The following is a 20,202-nucleotide window of genomic DNA, read 5'->3' as shown; positions in this document are numbered from 1 at the left end:
TGTTCAGCTACACAAAAATCAGAAAGGTCTGGAGCTGATGAGGGGAGGAGTGAAGTGGAGGGTGGCATGACCAGGGGCTAGGGGGATCCGGCAGTGTTATGTGTGGGGAGGCGTAAGTGGAGTGGGACAAGAATGAGGATTGGCGCAATGTTAAGTTAAGGGGTAGAGAAGGAGATGAATCAAGAGAAAGAAAAACAGGAAGTGGGCACTGAAGTAACAGAGAGGTGCAAGCTTCCCACCATCTGTTAGCGGAAGGAAAAAGGGTGGTTTGGTGGGCGGTGGGCAGGGGTGTAGTGGGGCGGCACTGCGTTCATTTTTTTCAGGAGTGCCTACTCCTTTTTACATAGAATTTTTTTGGTGGTAAATGGCTCTGGCCGCTGGGGGGGCACATTGGCCAGAGCCACGGACCATGTCTCCCGCATTGAATTGTAGGCTTAGGGAGCTGGGTGGGTGGGCATTTTTCTGGTATCATGAAGTCACTCTGGGGGAGGTGTATTTGAGTGACACAGGCAGGGGTGTAGTGGGGCGGACACGTACCGTGCCACCTCTTGTTTTTTACAACTACACCCCTGGCGGTGGGGTAGTTGAGTGTTGGCGGTAAAGGTCCTTGCACCTGCACAGTGCCAGATTGGGAGACGGAGAAGGAAGACCAAAGGAAAAGATGGAAGAGAAGACAAAAAATGGTGGCGCATGGCGCTTCCTCTGTGCTGGGACGAGGAGTAATTCCAGGACAATGCGAAATTGGTTCGTGGGAAGGACCAGTGCCATTGGGGGATCTGCGGGATTAAAGGTATATTAATACTTGGAGTGGGCAATGCCTCTGTGGACCTGCAACCTGGAGGAGAGTAATGGTACTGTTTTATGCTATAGGGTTAGATAATAGTTGATGGGGTATTATTATGGGGAGATGTTGATTGATATGGAGATGTTCCATATATGGCATTGTTTACATTAAAAAGTTTTGTTAATAAACGGTCATTTAGCCATTTCCAAAATATATGGTGTATGTTTTTTTTTCGGTGAAGGAAGACGAAGAGTTAGGTGAAGGGAGGAGGCACAGGTAGAGTTTGGGTCGGTGGGGTAATCCTGGAGAACATCCGAGCTACCTGAGTCAGGAACTTGTCTTTCTGGCAGATCAACAAGTATTGTTTTGCATTTATCAAATAGATATTACAAAATATTCACTGGTAAATTTACCAGTCTAAAAGGGAGCAAATATTAGAAAACACGCCAGTAATTTCACAGTGATTGAATAGTTTGTGTAGATTGTCTCCTTACATTTCACAGATTGAGTCTTCTTACCTGGCAGAATATGTGTTAAATTAAAACAGGATTGTGTTTCCAGCATGAGAGTTTGTAAAGAAAAACTTATCACTTCAACAGTAAATTAGTAATTCAGATGGTGCTGAAAAGTCAAAACTGCTGACAACAACACAATGAGACTCATTTTATATCTACGTAATGCTTTATTTGCTTAACAATAATAGGTCACAAAATGGTGGTTTTGGCACTGTTTTATTGCTGTAAAACAGCATGTTATAAGCGAAATCTCTCCGTCATGGATGTAGTTGTCATAGCAACTTAATTTAGGAAGGAGCAACTGAATCAGTATTATAGACAGGCACAACAAGTCATTGATAATTCGTTCTTATATAAGACGTTCTTATATAAGAATCATTACTTCATTCTACATTCCAAATTAAAATTCAAAGTAGAAAGATCATTTTACAATCTCTGGTAAAAAATTATTGTTTTTTTTACATTTTTGAATTTATCGTTTGCGAATCAAACAGGTTTAGAAATCTTCAGTGCTTCATGATGGGGTTCTATTATGTGCATTGTGCTTTATCATTATTATTATTATTTTTTATTATCCATTCATTTATAACAAGGAAAATCATGTTGCATTGCAAATCATTCTTGAGGTGGTGAAGGCTGCATAGGATAATAATTTGAATGTCAATTATGTGAATTTGTGCACATGTATTGGAGTTTGCACATACATATTTGTAGCAATTCTGTTACATGATATATCTTCCATACCTTTCATGTATGTATATAATGTCATTTTTCAAATACAGTTACACTCTGTTGCAGTGCAACAATTCAAACATTACCTATGACTGGTTATTTTGAACAGACTGTCTGTGTATGGCAATGAATTGAAAACTAGCTATGTACCTTAATATTTTTTTAACATGGCTGTGATATGCTGCAATGCAAGCGCCTTGGCACCTATTGTACTTTTGAATTAGGGTACACAGAGTTAGTTTTGTGCACCTCATGACATAGTGTGTTACTGTGTTATATAGTAAAGCATTTCACCTCAGGCTACCCTAATAAAACCCCTTCAGCATCCTCTCCAAGTAATATACCTACCTGACTATGCTACGCCTAGAAGAGCCATAAAGCTGCTGTTAAACTTTTTTACCAGCATGTGCACGGGCACCATGATTCCCATTTGTTCCTTTAAAAGACCGCCACCTAGATAAAATTTCAAAGCAGAAGTGAAAGAATAAATATACAGGCACCAGCAGGATCATAAAACAAAGCATACATATATAACACAAAGCATATATATATGCTCAATTATAAACTCAAATATATATAGGTACCTGCTTTTACCAAAGAACAATAAAGGAAAAAAAAAATTTACTTGACGGCACAAAATGAGGCTAACATTTCAAACAGTAATTAGTAGAAATGCCAATAAAATGAATGTGAATAAATACATTCCTAATGGTATTTGAAAACGTTTGTCTAAAAGAGAAAGCCTGTATATTTTTTTCCCCTCTTAACAGGTTAACATTTTTTGATATTTCTGTGCTTGGGTGTTGGCTGTCAGTAAACAGTGCCATGTCTTTCTGTTAAAGAGTGTTACAAACAGCTTGTCTTTGACAGCTTTGATTCGTCAAACGGAAGACAAATGCAGTTCGTGAGTATAAATTGAGATTCCTTTCCTAATGGCATTTCAGATCAAAAAAATCAGCTAGTTTTTACTGATTAAAAAATTGACAAGGGGGGAAGATTTATCACAACAGGTATACTCTAATTAAAGTTAAGACGCATACAGGGAATATATCTTACCTACTGAGTAGTTCAATTTTTTGTAGATATTGCTATACAGAATAAGTCTACCACACTCTATTTATAATGCTGAATGGTGATCCTGAAACATCCCTTATTGTGATGCTAGAAGACTTTTTTTCTAGCTTTACAGTTCTGTGCACCAACATTTCCAAACAATAACATTCCTAGGGGTAACTATTCCTGAACTGAAAACCCATCTTTTTCACCTAAAATGGAGGTCACATGATGCTTTAGTCCCTGGTTTCTTTTTATTCCTTTTCCTTACATCACTGTTTTAAAGTTGTTGATACTTCATATTGGCTATTCAGTGATGAGATCTGTTTTGGATCCAGAAGCAGTGTTGTTACTGTAATGGGATGGTACAGGACTGGCTGGCACAGGCCGGTGTCCAGTGCTGAATAAGTGGGCCCCTGTACCCGGAAGTGGCGTTCATCAAGTAACCTGAGTATGTCTTGAGTCAGCTAGTAAGGAAAACCCCAAACTATGGGGCATAAGTGGCAGGTGTTGGTAATAATTCATTTTTGTCTGGTAATTGGCTTTAGGAGCCTAAAATTCAGCTTAATGTTTTTCTAGTTTGCTTGCTTTTTAATTTACAGTGTATAATTATGCAGTGATTTACAGGAACTTTGAAATGGCTGGTAATATCTGTGTAATACTTTAAAGTGTACACTGAAGATCCCCTAGGCTATCATGCCCTACTCTCTTCAGAGCATCACTTATTTCCATTTTAGAGCCCCTGTGGGGATTTAACTGCTGTCAGGTTTTTACTATTGTGTCCCCATTTCCTTCAATTCCGGTTGTCTAAAGAGGATTTGTCTCCAGGCTCCCTTCTGGTTTCCTGTTTTGTCTAACATCTGTTAAAGAGACTGGAAGTGTGAGAAAATATTCCCAGGGGTGACACAAAGAACCAACCCTCCCTACTCTGTTGAAAATTTTGAAAATGATGGGCTTGAAATTCAAGAGATTTTTGGCCATCCATTAGACTTTATTTTCATGCACAGCCATTTGAATCCCCCTGCATTGCTTGTTTCATTGTATAAGAAAACCAAGACTCATTCTACCACCTATTTGCTAATTATCAAAAAATACAGCAGTCATAATAGTAAATGCTATACATTCTGACAAATAAACAGCCAAATGTCAGCCAAATTGACAGGCAGATAATGTATAAATACAACCCTAGTAGACTGGTAGTCCTGATAATATTTCTGATTCTTGCATTAAAAATATTATATTATTTTTATATAGTTTTTTTATACTTTTATATTAGTTTTACTTTAGTGAAATGTACTGTAATTTTATTTTCTGCAGAGATGCAATTTTAAAGAAACCCAAAAATTGTGCTATAAAACATCAATAGCACTACCATATTGGTGTAATTATCAGCAATAAAAACATTTTCAGCCATGACCATTGTTACTGAATAATTATTCCACAAATTTATAGTCAAAGTACCCATTTTATTCAACTTACATTTATATATTATAATCTTTAAGACAGTCATACAAAAAGCTAAATCTTTCCTATTTACAGTAATGCCAAATATTGATCTAGTACATATACTGATCAGAAAATGACCTTGCACAAAAATTGACTTGTACCTAAATTATTCATATTTTTCTCATCTTTTCCACAAGTGCAGAGTAAATGCCATGAAAAGATAAACCATTATTATTATTTTAAGTAGCCCTGTTCAATAGTTGTGAATGTCGTGCTATAAAGATTCTGGAGTTGTGGTTTGTGCAGTTTCAGTGCATTTAGCACAGCACAGGGTATGGATGGATATTCAACAGTGCAATTACTGGTAAAGAAGACTTGACATTTTCACCACATGAGTTACAGCCAGAGTGCAATCCCATCAATAGTCACAGAAGGAGTTCGGGGACAGGATACTTTTAGAAAACTAAATTGTGTTAAGGTTTTATTTTTAAAGCTGAAATCCAGGCAGATATAAAAAAAAACACAAGTAATGCAGTTCTCTCATCATTGATGCTTCAGTAAATGTATAATAATGAAACTAGTGTAAATACCTAAATCTGAGTTAGTATGAGCTGCCTACTATCCCTAGTACATAGGTGCTCAGACTAGGAGAGGTAAATACAGCTTTAGATACCAATAAGGTGTGCAACATGGAAATTAAATAAAAACATGCTGATAGGAAAGCAAAATGAGCAAAGGGATGATTTGATCAATAGTGATCTGAGAATTCATCTGCTGTTCTTTCATTATCCTGTTATAAAGTAGGGGTGAAAAAACAATTAGAACGTATATACATAGACACAAATCATTACAGTTGTATGACTGATATAAAATAACTTGTACCTTCTGAATAGTAAAAAATACTTGAGTTTGACTTGGCACCTCTTGCAGGACAAAACAAGCAACATAATGGCCCAGTCAGTTGTGCTGCAGTGTACATAAGCTAACTGACTGTACCAATAGGAGGATAGAGCCAGATGACAAAGTGATGAACACATCTCCCTCATCTCTATATCCTCTCCAACCACAGACTGGGAGCAATAGAACAACCTAACTTTCATTACTTAACTACAGCAGAGCACAATCTTGCTGTTCTGTGTTAATGAGCTTGGTAGATCCCAGGACTAGAGAGAAAAAAATACAAAATAGTTGGCAGGTAAATGGCTCCATGAAGTGCATTTAGTTTGTGTTTTTGGAGTTTGCCTGGAGTTTAGCTTTAAACAAAAGAGCTGGGGGTTGCCATTACTGGCCTTTCCTCTATATCTTCTCCTAAAAATGCCAATCCAGAACCGAACACAATCATAGACAAAGATAAGCAGATACAAACTCATTGTACATTGTATCATTGTAAGCCTTTGCTGCCTACAGTGTTTTTTCCATGTATATCATTTTTAAAGCCTGAGAATTATAGGAGTAGTTCCCATTGACATAGGCCTGATCACCATGTTAAAGCTCACTGCTATTTGTTTTTTTACCCTTTCCTTTAATTTATTCTTTTCAATTAATTGTTCTATCCATTTGCTTCAACAGAAAAACGTTCCTACTATTAGCCTTTGTTTAGGTTCATACATTTATTATACATTAAGGGGTCTATTTTAAAGCAGTAAATCTGGCATTACCAGAAACCTTTCCTGTTGGAGAATCAGCTACTGCCATTAAAACACACAGGCCTGAGAGACTTTCCACCATTGATGTTTCACTGAATGACAGATTTACTCCTTCCTATTGGTAAAGCAGATCTTTTATACACTACATGAGTACCATAAAACTTAGGATAAACCTGTGCCCAGATCTTGCACAGGTATTTTATATATTCTGAACAGACAGTTAAAGCACTTTAAAACAAGCCCTCTTTCTGTCAATTGTATATCAATATATATTGTGGAAATTAGTTCAAGAAACAGAAATCTTAGCAGACTGTTTGCCACTAATGTAAACAACCAGCAGGTGTTTCTAAGCCATTTGTAGGGGACTCATGCCTGACTCCAGAGCCTTTGTAGTGATTTGTCAGGATCTTTAAAATGGAAAACCTAACATTAAAAAGAGCTAGAGAAGTCAGAAAATACTTGTTTTAAAGATATGTTACTGATTGTTAAGAATGTGTCTGACTTTACCTTTAGCTGACTTTTAAAGAAATTTACTTTTTTTAACTAAATGTTGTATTTCTATGTTGATATCTTTCTATGTTTCTAAGGCTACGTACGTTCAATAATCGTCATTCCAGCGACAAAAGACTGAACAAGCACTGTACATACAGCGTCGTTCTGCTCTCTAGAGAAGGGAGGGGAAAGAACGATAGAGTGCCACCCCGCTGAGCTCTCTCCCCCTCACTTCCATTAAATCCAAATTCATGAACGACGTAGGATGAGCGCTGTACACCCGCCAGATTCTCATCCAATACTAGTCCTGAGACAACTATCGGACAAGAATCATCTGACATATGTACGTAGCCTAAAGAAGCTTCCTCCCTAAATTTATTTAAATGAGTTGATGCTAATTTTTAATAAAGTATATACCAAAGACCAAAGTGTAATTGTCTATAATAACCAATCATATTGGTTATGTTTAGCAAACATGAAATATGGCTACTAAATGGTAATATTTATATCTTTAGAATCTATTTTTAATGTTTTTACCCAAGATTCATCCAGCTTCTACCCAGAATGTACACATGTTATACATTGGATTGAAATTACAAAATGTGTGAAATAACTATTACTTATGATTGAAACATTTCTCTGTATAAAAGGAATCTGTTTCAGTTCAGTTTAGTTCAGTTTTTTCATTTTTTAAGTGATGCATGCATTATGGCAGAGTGACAACCACCATGCTTAGTGGGTCCAAATATTTTCAGGCCAAGAGTCCAGTGGCAGCGTGACACAACTATGCTTAGTGGGTCCACATTTTTTCAGGCCAAGAGTCCAGCAGGTTGAAACCATGGTGCAAGTGTTGCTCAGTATTATTTTGGAAGGGTAAATTGGCAATAAGAATCTTTGCAATACAGGGTTACTAAAACTTCAGTAGGAGAGGCAAACAGAGCATATCACCCCATAATTCCCTGTAGAACCTACATTTAAGGAGTAATTTCTTCTTCCTAAAAAATATGATATCACAGATGAAATAGATGTAAACTGCTGTAAGAAAAAAGCAATCTTAAAGAGAAAAGCCAAAATTGATGCAATTAGTTGTTCTGGGCATCACGTATTCCGTGACCTTTAGCAGGCAGTGGCGGACGAGGCTTAGGTGCGGTAACTTCAGGCCGGGTGACATTTATTGGACCCATGGCTGAAAGAACGTTCTTAGCTGCAGCTTTGTCATGAACAGCAGGCTTTTTCTCTGAAGTGGAATATGTCATAGATCGTTGACGACCAGCTGCATTTTTGCGAGGGGCAGGCTCAGGAGGTTTATGAGGACGATTCTGACCTGGTGGAGGATTAGAGCCGGTGTTGACTGGGCCATATAATGGATTATCAATCATTTCTGGTTTGTCAGATGAAGCCAGAGGGCGACTGTGGAGAAATAAAGCGTGAGTGAAAACAAACCCAAAAGAGAATGAACCAAATACAGGAAGAAAAAAGACAAGAAGTTCAGTAATTCCATTGGATCAAAAACTGAAAGTATTATTTGCTTTAAGGCCTGCAGCAATAAGCTTTTGTTCACGTCAGAGTTGCTTCTCTCTCATAGAAGTGGGAGACCCATCTGTTGGTCACAAGAAGCTGCAGGTCAAATGCACCAAAATGATCTTCAATACATTTGAAAGCAAGCTGCCTTTGCTCATTGACACAAGGCCAGGTCTTATTGACACAGGCTCTTACACACACATATTACATGTGTTCTTTATGTCAGTTAGTGGAGCTACTCCAGAGCATTCAACATATGACTTATTTCAGCACTTTTTTCAGCACTGCTAAGAAACAGCTGCAGGTTCTTGGTTGCATCTGTGTCGTAAGTCTCACATGACTTTGGAAGCTGAACAAAGAGGAAACGAGAGATGATTTCCTCCTGCGCAGTAAAAAAAATTATACTAATAACAGTAAATGCCAACTATATTTTGCCAACCAAGCATTGGGAAAAGCAGCTCTGGTATATAATTATGTATATAATGTTTAATGGCCCTTTACACCTTTCTAAGCCATTGTGGTGTGATACTGCAAACACATTATGTAGGGCATTCTGTAATGTGATTGTTAAGGTACATTGGGGTAGCAAGTGGTAAAAGGTTATCGTAATAAATAGTTTGGAACTTAACATGATATTTTTACAGTGTTTTTTTAATTTTTTACCAATATACATTTAAACTAAATGATAATTTTGTTTTGGTGATTTACCGAGCTGGTGAACTGGAGGACTAAATCGCTTCCAGAGAGATATTCCACTATCTTTTACCAGACTGGCTACCAAAGAAGGCCTTTTCTTGATAACTAATTTGAGTGATACTATATATGACATAACACAGCAACTTTATGGGAAAATAAGTAACCAATGTACTTACAATGGCTCTTGCTGGCGGGTACTAAGAGGTCCTCGAGCATTGGGACAAGGTGCAAATTTTTGAGTTGATATACGAGCAGGGGGAATGATTGGTATTTCACCACGTCCCTGCACAGGGGAGCTTGGTTTGGCTCGCTGTTCATTCACTTTAAATCCCGCCGGTGTACCGGGAGGGCTTTGCTTTATCTGGTTAGCTAATACTTGATTTGGCACATTTTGATCTGTGCTGGAAACAGATGAAAACAGGAAGCAAACAGAAAACATAAATGCACAGAAACCCCATGACAGACATAACAAATTGGGACTGGAGAGAATAAAGACTTAAAGTGTTATGTAAAGGCCAAGAATAAGGATCTTTTATTTGCTCTCTTTTGGTCAGTTAAATAAACTGAAAGTGTTTTGTTTTATCTGTTTGATAAGTGACAAAAATTACTTGCTGATTGTGCCAGAAAACGTATGAGCTGATAAATTCGCGTGCTTCCTGCCAATGTCTAAGGGGGGGTTATGGAGGTGAGGAGGGGGAGAAGGTGAGCAGAGATCTGTGTTGTTTGTAATAAATAAAAAATTAGGTAGGTAAAGTTGACACCATGTCTACAGAATGTCAGAGCTAAAATTATACTGTGTTGTCCGGCACACTATAATTCTGGTACATCAACAGTATTATTTTTATTATATTATATTATTTTTGTTTTTTTTTATTATTACAACAATACTATTGTTTTTTTTTATTATTCTATTTATTAGTTCTGCATGCATTGCAGGGATGTACTAAATATGTTTTTTGTTTTATTCTGTTGCCTTGGCATATGATTTTTAGTAGTGGAAAGTTTTTGTACTTCCAATGTGTCAACTAGAGTCTAGCAGTTGCTTGGCCTCAAATTTCTTAAAGTATTATCTTTTCAGTGTACATCTTCTTAGGAAATGAGGAAAAGTGTGTGTGTGAAATGTGAAAAAATAACATTAAAATACATTATTATTATAAATATTTATTTAAACATTACTATAATAAAATCTATATTTAAAATCACTATACATTCACATTAATACACAATACATAATATTTACCTGAATGAATGTTCCCAATGCTGGCTGCACTGGGCTTTTAACTGTTTTTGTACAACTGCTTCATCTTTCTCAATTTTAACAAAGTCTGTGAGTAAAAAAATCAAATTGTCATTTTACAATGTTACAATCAGGTGATGATAGCACAAAAGTAATATTATTATTAATATCAATAAACAGTAATTATATAGCACCAACATAAGTCAGTGTGTAAAAATAACATTGTTATTTTATGCTGTTACAATTAGGTGATGATAACATAAATGTGTGGAATGTTTCAAAATACAACCATAAGCAGTGAGTAGAGCCTTTAGAGTAAAGCAGCTAGATTTTATGTCTATTGCATTTGAGATCAATCTGAGATCCCCCATCTCCAGAATTTCTTGAAGCAGAAGTAAACATTTTCTAACTGTGTATCCTCTAAACTCACAATCATGTAAATGCAGCAAGCACTACAAGCCACACTTGCCCCTACAACCACATCTGGCATACTTCAGGGGGAAGCAGGTCAGTGCCACATTGAAAGTTAGTCAGTGCTAGTGGTGAAGATGGTTGTGTATTTGATAAACCTTGCTACTGTATTCCCATGTGGGTTAAAACATGTTCAGTTAATCTTTATATTTATGGCATTATAAAAAATCCCTACACAAGTTATACATTTTGAAAACTATTTTTGGACCCTGTATTCTAATATATTGTATGAAACAGTTGTGCCCAACATTTTTTCATCTGGGGATCGCTGTTGACATTGGGATAGAATTTGTGGGCCACAATGCAAACAAACATTAAGGATGTATATTTAAAACCAGAATATTTTTAGTCTAAAATAAAATTTAACTGAAATTTTTTTGGTTACCAAAATGTACATGCACCAAATAAAGAAAATTAAAAATTATGAATTTCTGCAGTCACTATTTGATGCTCATTTTATTAATGAAACATTAACCTTCCTTGTACCAAATAGCAGAAACTGTAAACTGATAACAAAAACTGTACAATACAGTGTGTTCTGTCAGTTATAGGGGGCTGCTAACCTTCTCTGTACCCCAATGGATACTTACAGAAAAATGCAATTCAGGTGACAGATAGGCAAGGGGTACATGTTCTTCCTCAGGTACCTACATTTCCCTGTTCCTGAGAAATTAGGCTTCACAGAAGGTAAGTGGCCAGATGTGTGACAGGGTAGCACGGTATGACATGGTGATTAAATTTTAGGGGGAGTTAGCCACAAGAGTCCTCTACTTGCAGTTACATTCCCCTTTTCTTACAGAGAAATTGGCATTTATCGAGAGTAAGGGGATAGCTATGTGTGACAGAGTAACATTATATGATGGGTATAACATTTTATGGTGGGAAGACAAAAGGCATTTCCTACTGGCTTCTATATTTATAGTTGCCAACATCAAGAGATATTGGGGTTCAGAGAAGGTAAATGACCAGCTATGTGTAACGGGCACCCTACCACCCACTCAGTCCATCACCCGCAGAATCTGCAGATATGATTCCAGTAGGCAGTGAGAGGTACTGGGTGTCTCCCCCTAGGCAGGATTCTATGGCATAACAAATGGGTAACTGCACCACAACCTCACTGCCAGTCTCAATGCAGCCTTAAAGTTTTGGGAACCAGCAAGTTTATATTTGGGGCACCAAAGCACAGAGCCAATTAGCATCATGCTAAAGCTCATTACCATTCCCTAACATGCAAACTCAATTCGGGGAACCTGGTAATGAAATAGCTGCCTTAATTTGAAAATATCCCTGATTGGAATTAGGATTTTATGCTTGTGACCCTGTATCTGGCAACTTGTTACGTTTAAGGGGCTGGTTGATTCAAAAGCAGCTCTCAATGTCCTCTGTGTACCCTGAAAATTTTACATATCTATGACACTCAGTGTAGGAGACATGACACTTTATACACAGGGGTAATGACAGCTGCATGGAGACAGACAGAGCTCTCATGCTGCTGGGATTATCTCACAGCTGATTAACATGTCTATAGTACACGCCCCCTCTTGGGGAGCTCACACTGAGCATGCTCAGGAAGCTCCCTCTCCTGGTAGCACAACCTCATAGAGAAACATAGGAGATGCACATGCCCCAAGACAACGAGCAGAGAGAGCAAAGAGGGAATGAGCGGAGAGCCGGATCTGGCAGCTCCGTGGGCCGTAGGTTGGGCACTCTTGGTATGGAGTATTATTAATACATGCTAATTGGTGTGGTGATTACAGCATACAGTTACCAATATTTTTTACTAAAATGTGAAAAACGAGGAATGTGGGTTGTTCTACAACTAAAGATAGTAATTGCAAAATCAATAACAAAAAATCATAAAAGGTTATAATGGTTTTTCCAAAACAATAGGTAATTTAAGGTATAAATATTTACAGCTGAATGACTTATGACCTGCAATGACCTACAAAGTACCTTACCATATAGCTTTTCCCTTTGCTTTCCACAAGGAGCGTGCAGGCAGATCTCTCCCTGGAAGCAGCCTGTTCCCTCTCCGTGATGGGTTAACTGAGTATTAAAAGAGAATGGCTGTTGCTGTGGATCCTCCATACGCAGAGCAATGCAGCCCTCACCTGTACCCACAAGCCAAGAATAGCAGAATCGTATGTTATAAATTATCAGACAATTCTTTGAAATAACAACACAAATAAAAATTAAGGCTCTATTAAGGCTCATTTGAAGTCCTACACCATTTAATGTCTTTAAATTCCTGTGGGTATGCCTTTTGTTGTGATTGATTTTGTTGTGAGCTTTTTTTTTCCTTTGAAAGAACTTAAATACTTTTTTATACTTTTCTATACAGGGTTCAGCATTGACAGAGATGAGTAACAGTGCAACCTTTATTACATGGGTCCACACAGAGTTTTTTTGGAGAGAAGGAGATTTGTCCAAACACATATGACGAATTACAGAGAGCATTTAGGTCTTACACATCTACTATAAAAGATGTAGAGGTTAGATTCATGGTCTATAAAAGATGTAGAGGTTAGATTCATGGTCTATGCACACTCTTGATTTTGATCACCCATCACGATCATTTGTGATCACCTTTAGAAAAAATCTAGTGTTGGTTTAGGTGTCCCTCCACATTGTTGAAAATGAAATCTGCTATGTTGTATTAGTGAACTGTCTACTTATAATATAAAATTGTGTACCATTTCAGCTGGTTAACTCATGCTCAGTCTGCTTGTTACAGAGCCAAGGAGCATGTCTGTATAGCCTTGTTCCTAAGCTGTCCCCTATCTACCTACAGCATGATTGGACACAAACAGTACCAAAGCAGTACCAAAAGCATGATCAGAAACTTGTGTCCCTTATTGGACTCAAAGAAAACTCTATGCAAAAATTCTATTACACCTTCAACCACCAAGAGGGATATAAAGCATTTACTTTTCTTATAGGACATCCAAAAAAAAGTCCAATTGAGGCATAGGCAAAGCAACAAACAACCTCTAACACGATATTACCAGGGGAATTCCTGAAAGTCAAGTGCCCCCCACCCCGTGGAAATTTTGTCTTAAGATAGCATCAGATGAGGCTGTAATATTCCCATTATAGAACCTATGCTTGATGACTGTAAAGACTAAGGACAATCACTGACAAAGTCAGTATCCACCAGAAGATTCATGTATTTGGAGACAACCCCATTTAGCATATGTCTGAACCAGGATTGCAGTGGGTTTATTATCATTTACCTATCATGCAGACCACAACATTCTTGGGAATACGAGGGTCACTCCTTCATGTTTAGGTGATAATGGTTGAACCAGTCTAATTGTCCATTTCTGAGATAACAACTGTATGGTACACAGGGCTAGAATGTAAAGTTTTGCCTAAACAGGATCCAAACTACCTCCATGCCATCTCTTGTTCTTCCCTAATAATTGATGAACTCAACTGCCGTAGTGATGTCTGACTGGTTTAGGATCCATTAAAGGGATTTTAACTGAGCTCAGCTAATTTGGCTATAGTGTCTTGCTTAACTGTAGTAAGAGCCTCAGCCAAATGGGCAGGGACTTCAGCTATACCTGCCAGGGCTAGAGAGATCCCAATAAATACTGTGTTAGCAAAGACATAATCCCATACTAAATTCATAGGCCCTGATTTATTAAATTCTCCAAGGCTGGAGAGAATACACTTTCATCAGTGAAGCTGGGTGATACAGAAAACCTGTATGTATTTCCTGAAATCCTTTAGCTATTTGTTAGAAAATGTTTTTAATTCTAGACCAGATCCATTCCAGGTTTGCTGAATCACCTAGCTTCACCGATGAAAGTATATTCACTCAAGCCTTGGAGAACACCCAATGCAATGGGACTGCTCAATGTACAGCTTAGGCTATAAGGGTAAAAAGTAGGAAAAGAATTGTTAGTAAAAAAAAGTGTTTTCAGCAGGGTTGATGAAAAGTTTCAATGCTCCTAGGACACAGGCAAAAAAAGGGGTTGTTTATAGGCATACCTACAGTTTTGTAGGCACTACATAGTAGATGGCAGTATCTAAAGGTAAAATACTTCCTGTGTCCATCAGTAGACAACAAAGAATTTTTTTACTAACACAGAAAAATACATCTATATACAGGTAATCCCCTAGTTGAGGACATACAGACAACTCCTAGATACCAATGGGCTTCCCTGCTCGCTTGTGTGCAGTATGGCTCGATGGGGCGGAGGGAGGCTGTTCACATGACTTGCAGAAGTAGTCTTTCAGTTGTAACTCTTTAAAGACCAAAACAAACTCTGCAAATGTTTCTATTTGCATATCAAAGCACAGCTTGCTACAGAAGTTATTGAATGTTTATGCTCAATAAAGTTTTTTTTTTGCTTGGTTTGTGGTTAACTCACAGTGAGGATTTTATACAGTAACTGACACCACGCTGCCAATTAATTTGTTGGGACAAACATCTGTCCTAATTGCATTTTTTGAAATATTAGACCTATTACTTATGACTAACTATAACTTACTAACTATTACTATTACTTATGACTAACTATAATTTACTAACTTACTAACTAGTCATAGTTACTAACTAGTAACTATGACTTACATACAAATTCAATTTAAGAACAATCCTACAGTCCCTATCTCATATGTAACCCGGGGACTACCTGTGTCATTATAAAAACCCTAAAAACAGCTATATTTATCAAGTTATAATTTGGTCATATCAATAACATTCCTCTTATCACAATTTAGAGATTTAAGTTTTTGCAGATATTTTTCTCTAAAATAAACTTGCCAAGCCTGATTCAAGAGTTCTTTGAGTTTCCTTCATTCCGATAGTTAACATATCAGGAAGGCAATAGGTTGGAATATAGTTCTGCCTCAGCTTTTAGTTATTTCCCTTAATAAATACCTGGGAATGTGATCTGCAATTATAAATGTGTTTACATTTTGTTTGTACAAAATATCCTTTGTTTTCAAAGTAATAATCTCTGTAAATTCTGCCCCACAAGTGCAGAAATTCTGCAATGTTTGTTTATATGCTTGCAAGCCATTTGATAATAATGAATAAAGTATTGTACAGATTGAAATAAAGATTGTTTTGCAGACTGTGTGGGTGTGCACAGTTGCCTTTGACAGCATAAGAGAGAGGAACTCTATTAATATACAGAGATGATCCAAACATCTTGGGTTATTTTTAAATAAATGAGGCAAAATTCATAGCATGCCTTACAGTATGATGTTTTCTGTTCCTACCAACTGACAGAAGACTTGGTACTAGAGGATCTATGTGCCAATGTATGTAACTGGATATGATATTAATTAGTCAGTGCTATTTTTTTTCTAGTAAGAATGCCTAAAAAATTATAAATGACATGGAAGTTTATTGTGCTTATGTGTAGCAGACAATGACTAGGAGTGCCATTTTTTGTGTTTTATTGGGGTTTATCAGGATAATTTTCTTGTCCTTCAGACAGGAACATGTCAGTAGGTGAAATAGACTGTGAAGAATAGATTATAGTCTTGATACAAACATGAGATAGTGGGAAGGTACATTCCCTGCACAGTTGCTCTATGCCTCTAGCTGAAGGTGAATGTTTAGGTCCTGGGCAGACAGGACTTGCTGGTTCTCATCAATGCACTGTAGCTTAGGGTACTTTTAAAAAAGGTACAATTAACACCTAGGAGTTTTGTTACATGCTGAAACATAAGTGAACAAGAGTGAATGGATCCCAAAGAAAACCGATTGCTGACTTCCTTAACAAAATGTTGTTATCGTGCTGACCCTTCAGTTAAACTCTGTGTTTCATTTCACAGGATTCACTTTATCTTATTTTCATTCACTAACATCTCTAAAATACACTGTATGTATGTTATTCTGGTACTAACCGTATGACTCATCTGTGTCTGATGACTTGATACATATCAGTAAATGCTGATCCAGGAGATATTCCAGATCTGAGATGATCGGTGTAAGCTGTAAGTAGAAAACTGTGGTAATGTATAGAGACCAAACAAGTAGGAAACAATATAAGATGGTATGTAGGTAGATTTATAGGTGTTATGAAGGGGATGAAAGACAAAAGACGAACAAAGAAAGACAAGAAATTAATAAACACTTAGAACACTCCAAACAAGAAGCCCAAAGCCACAGTATAATATAGAAAATGAGGAACATAAACAACACAGTTATATAGCAGAAGGGCTGAATTTACAATAAAGGACATTGCCACCAAAAGGGGTCAGATCTAATCACCTGTTGAAATGCTTGGACAGCATAGATATTATGCCTTTTATAAATACTTCTTGATGTGCTATTGTTAAGGACTAAAACAGAGTTTAAAAAATATCTACATATTTTATTGTGAATACCAGTGGTGCTTTTGAGCTGGGATTGGTAACCTCATTATGGAAGTGGCATTTATTTCTACTTCTTCAAAGGTCTCTTTTTAGAGTATTTTTCATTTTCTTCCAGGTGTCTAGAAATCCTGCTTCTTATGTCAAACAATTCAGTCGAGCTCCTGAAGTCCAATGCCAAATACATTGCAGTTACAGTCAATATTGTTTTTTATCATTGTTAGGTTATGCTGCCATCTGTGTCATAATTGGGCAGATTTTCCTTCATTTTCCGTCATAAATTCAAAAGTGTTCTTTCTACACTATCAAGAAAAAAGAATTAGGCTTGATAAAACTCTGTAATGTTTAGGAGGTTATATTGGCAGCTTAGTTCATCATGTTCCACTCTCCCAGAGCACCTGCTTTGTGTCTACATCAGATTGGAAGACTTCTAAATCACTGCTGGGATTAGGGAGCAGAGCTGCTAAGAAAACTGATCCAAAAGACCACAAAACGGTGTAACGGTGGTTAGAAAAGGAGATCTTGATACTGGATAAGGTAGTATACTTTTATTTCAACATTGCCTTTCTCTGCATAAGGGAAGAAAGTGGTCTTATGGTGACCACATGTGATTCCGGGTAGATGGACCATAGAAGTAACTGCTAGGAGGAGACACCCTTAAAGCTTCACTGGGACCTCCAAGATTTGTAGTTATTCCTCTGTTGTCAAAATACAAGCTGCCATTGGAGGTTCCCCTTCTAAAATTCCAACTACCTGGCTGACTGGCCTAAACTTTTTTTAAATCACTGATCAAGTATGTGTAATTCTGATTTATCGAGGGGTTTTCAGATATACTGTTGATATAGTTTCAATGAATATGTACTATGATGTTTTTACAAGGAGCAGACATGGGCAGATGACAATACGTACACTGACAGATACTTGGGAGTGACAGATGAATTTTCAGTAGTGGTAAATCACCTTTGGTAGGGTTCCAAACTTCACCACTAAAGTGCCATTGCACCCATCCTGATCATCAGCCTCTGAGCTCTTCACCATATCTGTTTGGGAAATAAGAAAAAAATATTTAGATACAACACAGAAGGAAAGGCCCTCAAATAAAAATAAAATATAACCATAAAAGATTTCCCTCCACCAATTAGCATTATTTTTTTGTGAATTGCACACTGACAACTGCACATGGCAGTTAAGTGTACAGATTTACAGCAGTAAGTGCAGGAAGACAGGCTAAATGAACTTCAGTGTGCATGGACATTAAAATACTCAACCAATAAACCAAAAAACAACAGAATGGCATTGGACCCAAAAAAAAAAACAGAAAAAAGAAGAATGTGCTGGCTACTGAGGAATGAGGGGGATTGCAGACTTTGTAGAGTTAGAAAGGGTATTTTAAAGGTAAGGTATTCAGTTTTAGAAAGTTTCCATTCATCCCATTCAACTGAACTACTTACTTTCTAGGCAAGTAGAATAGAACTCTATGTAGAATTTGGTGTGGCTTTTGGTGTACAGAGTAGCTTTGCAGTTCAGTAGTTCAATGTGTCCCTGTTCATCTGAATCCCCAGGATCTAACAAAAACAACAGAAAATCATAGATTATATTAATTTGACTCTTAATATCATTTATCAGCTACAAAATGCATGGATACAGTAACTGTACTCTTGCTGCATCCTGTTACTAAAGGGCAGAAGAAGACCAATGTTTATTACAAACCAGTGTATTAGTATCCCAAGTTTGTTAAGTGATTACTGTAAAATGATGACAATTTCCAACAGAAGTCTTATAGGTTTAAGTAAGTCAAATGCAGGAAAAACTGCCTATCAACTTAAGACCTTTATGTGAAGATGCCTGTTAGGTACAAGCAGAAAGCAATTGTACAGTGGACAAAAAATGCACATTGCACTACAAGTACACGTCAAACAATACAATTAGACACTTTAGAAGATGCATAAAAAAGGAATTACGTAAGGGTTATGCCACCTATAAGTTATTTTATTTAGTTCCCAGGATCATGCTTGTGTGAAAGTGCCTGATGTAAAAAGTAAAATAGGGCAACCTGCAGCCATTTTTAATTATATTCTGGAATAATAATTTAGTATACAGTACAATACAATGAAAAAGAAAATATGTCTTACTGTTCTTAGAGACGAACTGCGAAGTTACTCCAACCTGGAATGTGGCAAATACAGGAGAGTGATCACTGGTGGTGATATCCTCTGTGCAGCCTATTAAGGAGAGAGTGGACAAATACACTTTAGTTATTACCACAAGGAATACAAAGAGGAAAATCACATTCGTATATGCCGTAAGCTTTGCAATTTGCTTTTGCAATGTATACACATGCTAGATATTTTAGCAAAAAACTTTGGTCTCATAATAAAATTGTAGGGTGGTTCTGCACAGCTATCAAAGTGAAATCAGTACTGTGTCTACTGCATGTAAAAAATGTGTGTGTGCGTGCATGCGTGTGTGTCTTAAAAATGGCAGGGAAAGTGCATTTATGGCTCTAGGGAATAGAAAGTGTTAATTGATGTATAGGTTTTGAGAAGAAAACCAGGTACTTTAGGGCCCTGGAGCCGGCCAAGGGTGTGAAAGAGTAGATTCCAGGCTGAGTGTTGCAGGCTGAGAGAGAGCCAGAGTGGATTCCAGGCTGAGAGAGAGCCAGAGTGGATTCCAGGCTGAGAGAGAGCAAGAGTGGATTCCAGGCTGAGAGAGAGCCAGAGTGGATTCCAGGCTGAGAGAGAGACCCAGAGTGGATTCCAGGCTGAAAGAGAGCCAGAGTGTTCCAGGCTGAAAGAGAGCCAGAGTGTTCCAGGCTGAAAGAAAGCCAGAGTGGATTCCAGGCTGAGAGAGAGCCAGAGAGTTCCAGGCTAAAAGAAAGCCAGAGTGGATTCCAGGCTGAGAAAAAACCTGAACGTTCCAGGCTGAGAGAGAGCCAGAGTGTTCCAGGCTGAGAGAGAGCCAGGGGGTTCCTGGAAAGCCAGCGGCCAGACAGTACTACAAAACTGTGAGTGGAACAGTACAGATATAGTGTATGTGTTGGTAAGAGAGGGCACCTAAGTGAGGTGTCCAGGGGCCCAGCCGAGCTATTGTTTATTGTTTTGTTGTGAAGTGCTGGAGAGTGTGCTGTAACACTCGCCTAAACAAAAAAAAAACTGCTGTTATTTTGGACTTTTGGAGTCTGCTGCCTCTAATCTGCCCTGTAAGCATCCCATTACCATGAGCGATCCCCCTGTGCTGTGCCACAATATTTATATGTGTGTATCTACTTTGCAA

General features: G+C 37.6%; 1 protein-coding gene across 5 annotated transcripts in view; it reads right to left on the bottom strand.

Moving 5' to 3' along the window:
• Positions 1–4,529: 4,529 nt before the first annotated feature.
• The window catches only part of INPP5D (inositol polyphosphate-5-phosphatase D), a 58,406-nt gene continuing 42,733 nt past the window's right edge, over positions 4,530–20,202 (bottom strand). For 4 of the 5 annotated variants that reach the window (XM_072407782.1, XM_072407783.1, XM_072407786.1 and 1 more), the window contains 8 exons: positions 19,062–19,151; positions 18,381–18,494; positions 17,890–17,969; positions 16,462–16,549; positions 12,552–12,704; positions 10,126–10,210; positions 9,062–9,286; positions 4,530–8,078 (listed from right to left, as the gene is read on the bottom strand). In XM_072407782.1, the coding sequence (XP_072263883.1) occupies positions 7,751–8,078; positions 9,062–9,286; positions 10,126–10,210; positions 12,552–12,704; positions 16,462–16,549; positions 17,890–17,969; positions 18,381–18,494; positions 19,062–19,151 (1,163 nt within the window). In that variant the 3' untranslated portion in view covers positions 4,530–7,750. The remainder of the gene's footprint in view (positions 8,079–9,061; positions 9,287–10,125; positions 10,211–12,551; positions 12,705–16,461; positions 16,550–17,889; positions 17,970–18,380; positions 18,495–19,061; positions 19,152–20,202) is intronic. The other variant, XM_072407784.1, reaches the window with a different exon arrangement.

The sequence above is a fragment of the Pyxicephalus adspersus genome, chromosome 4 (assembly GCF_032062135.1).
Source record: "Pyxicephalus adspersus chromosome 4, UCB_Pads_2.0, whole genome shotgun sequence".
Lineage (NCBI taxonomy): Eukaryota > Metazoa > Chordata > Amphibia > Anura > Pyxicephalidae > Pyxicephalus > Pyxicephalus adspersus.
This window is presented reverse-complemented; position numbering and strand designations above follow the sequence as displayed.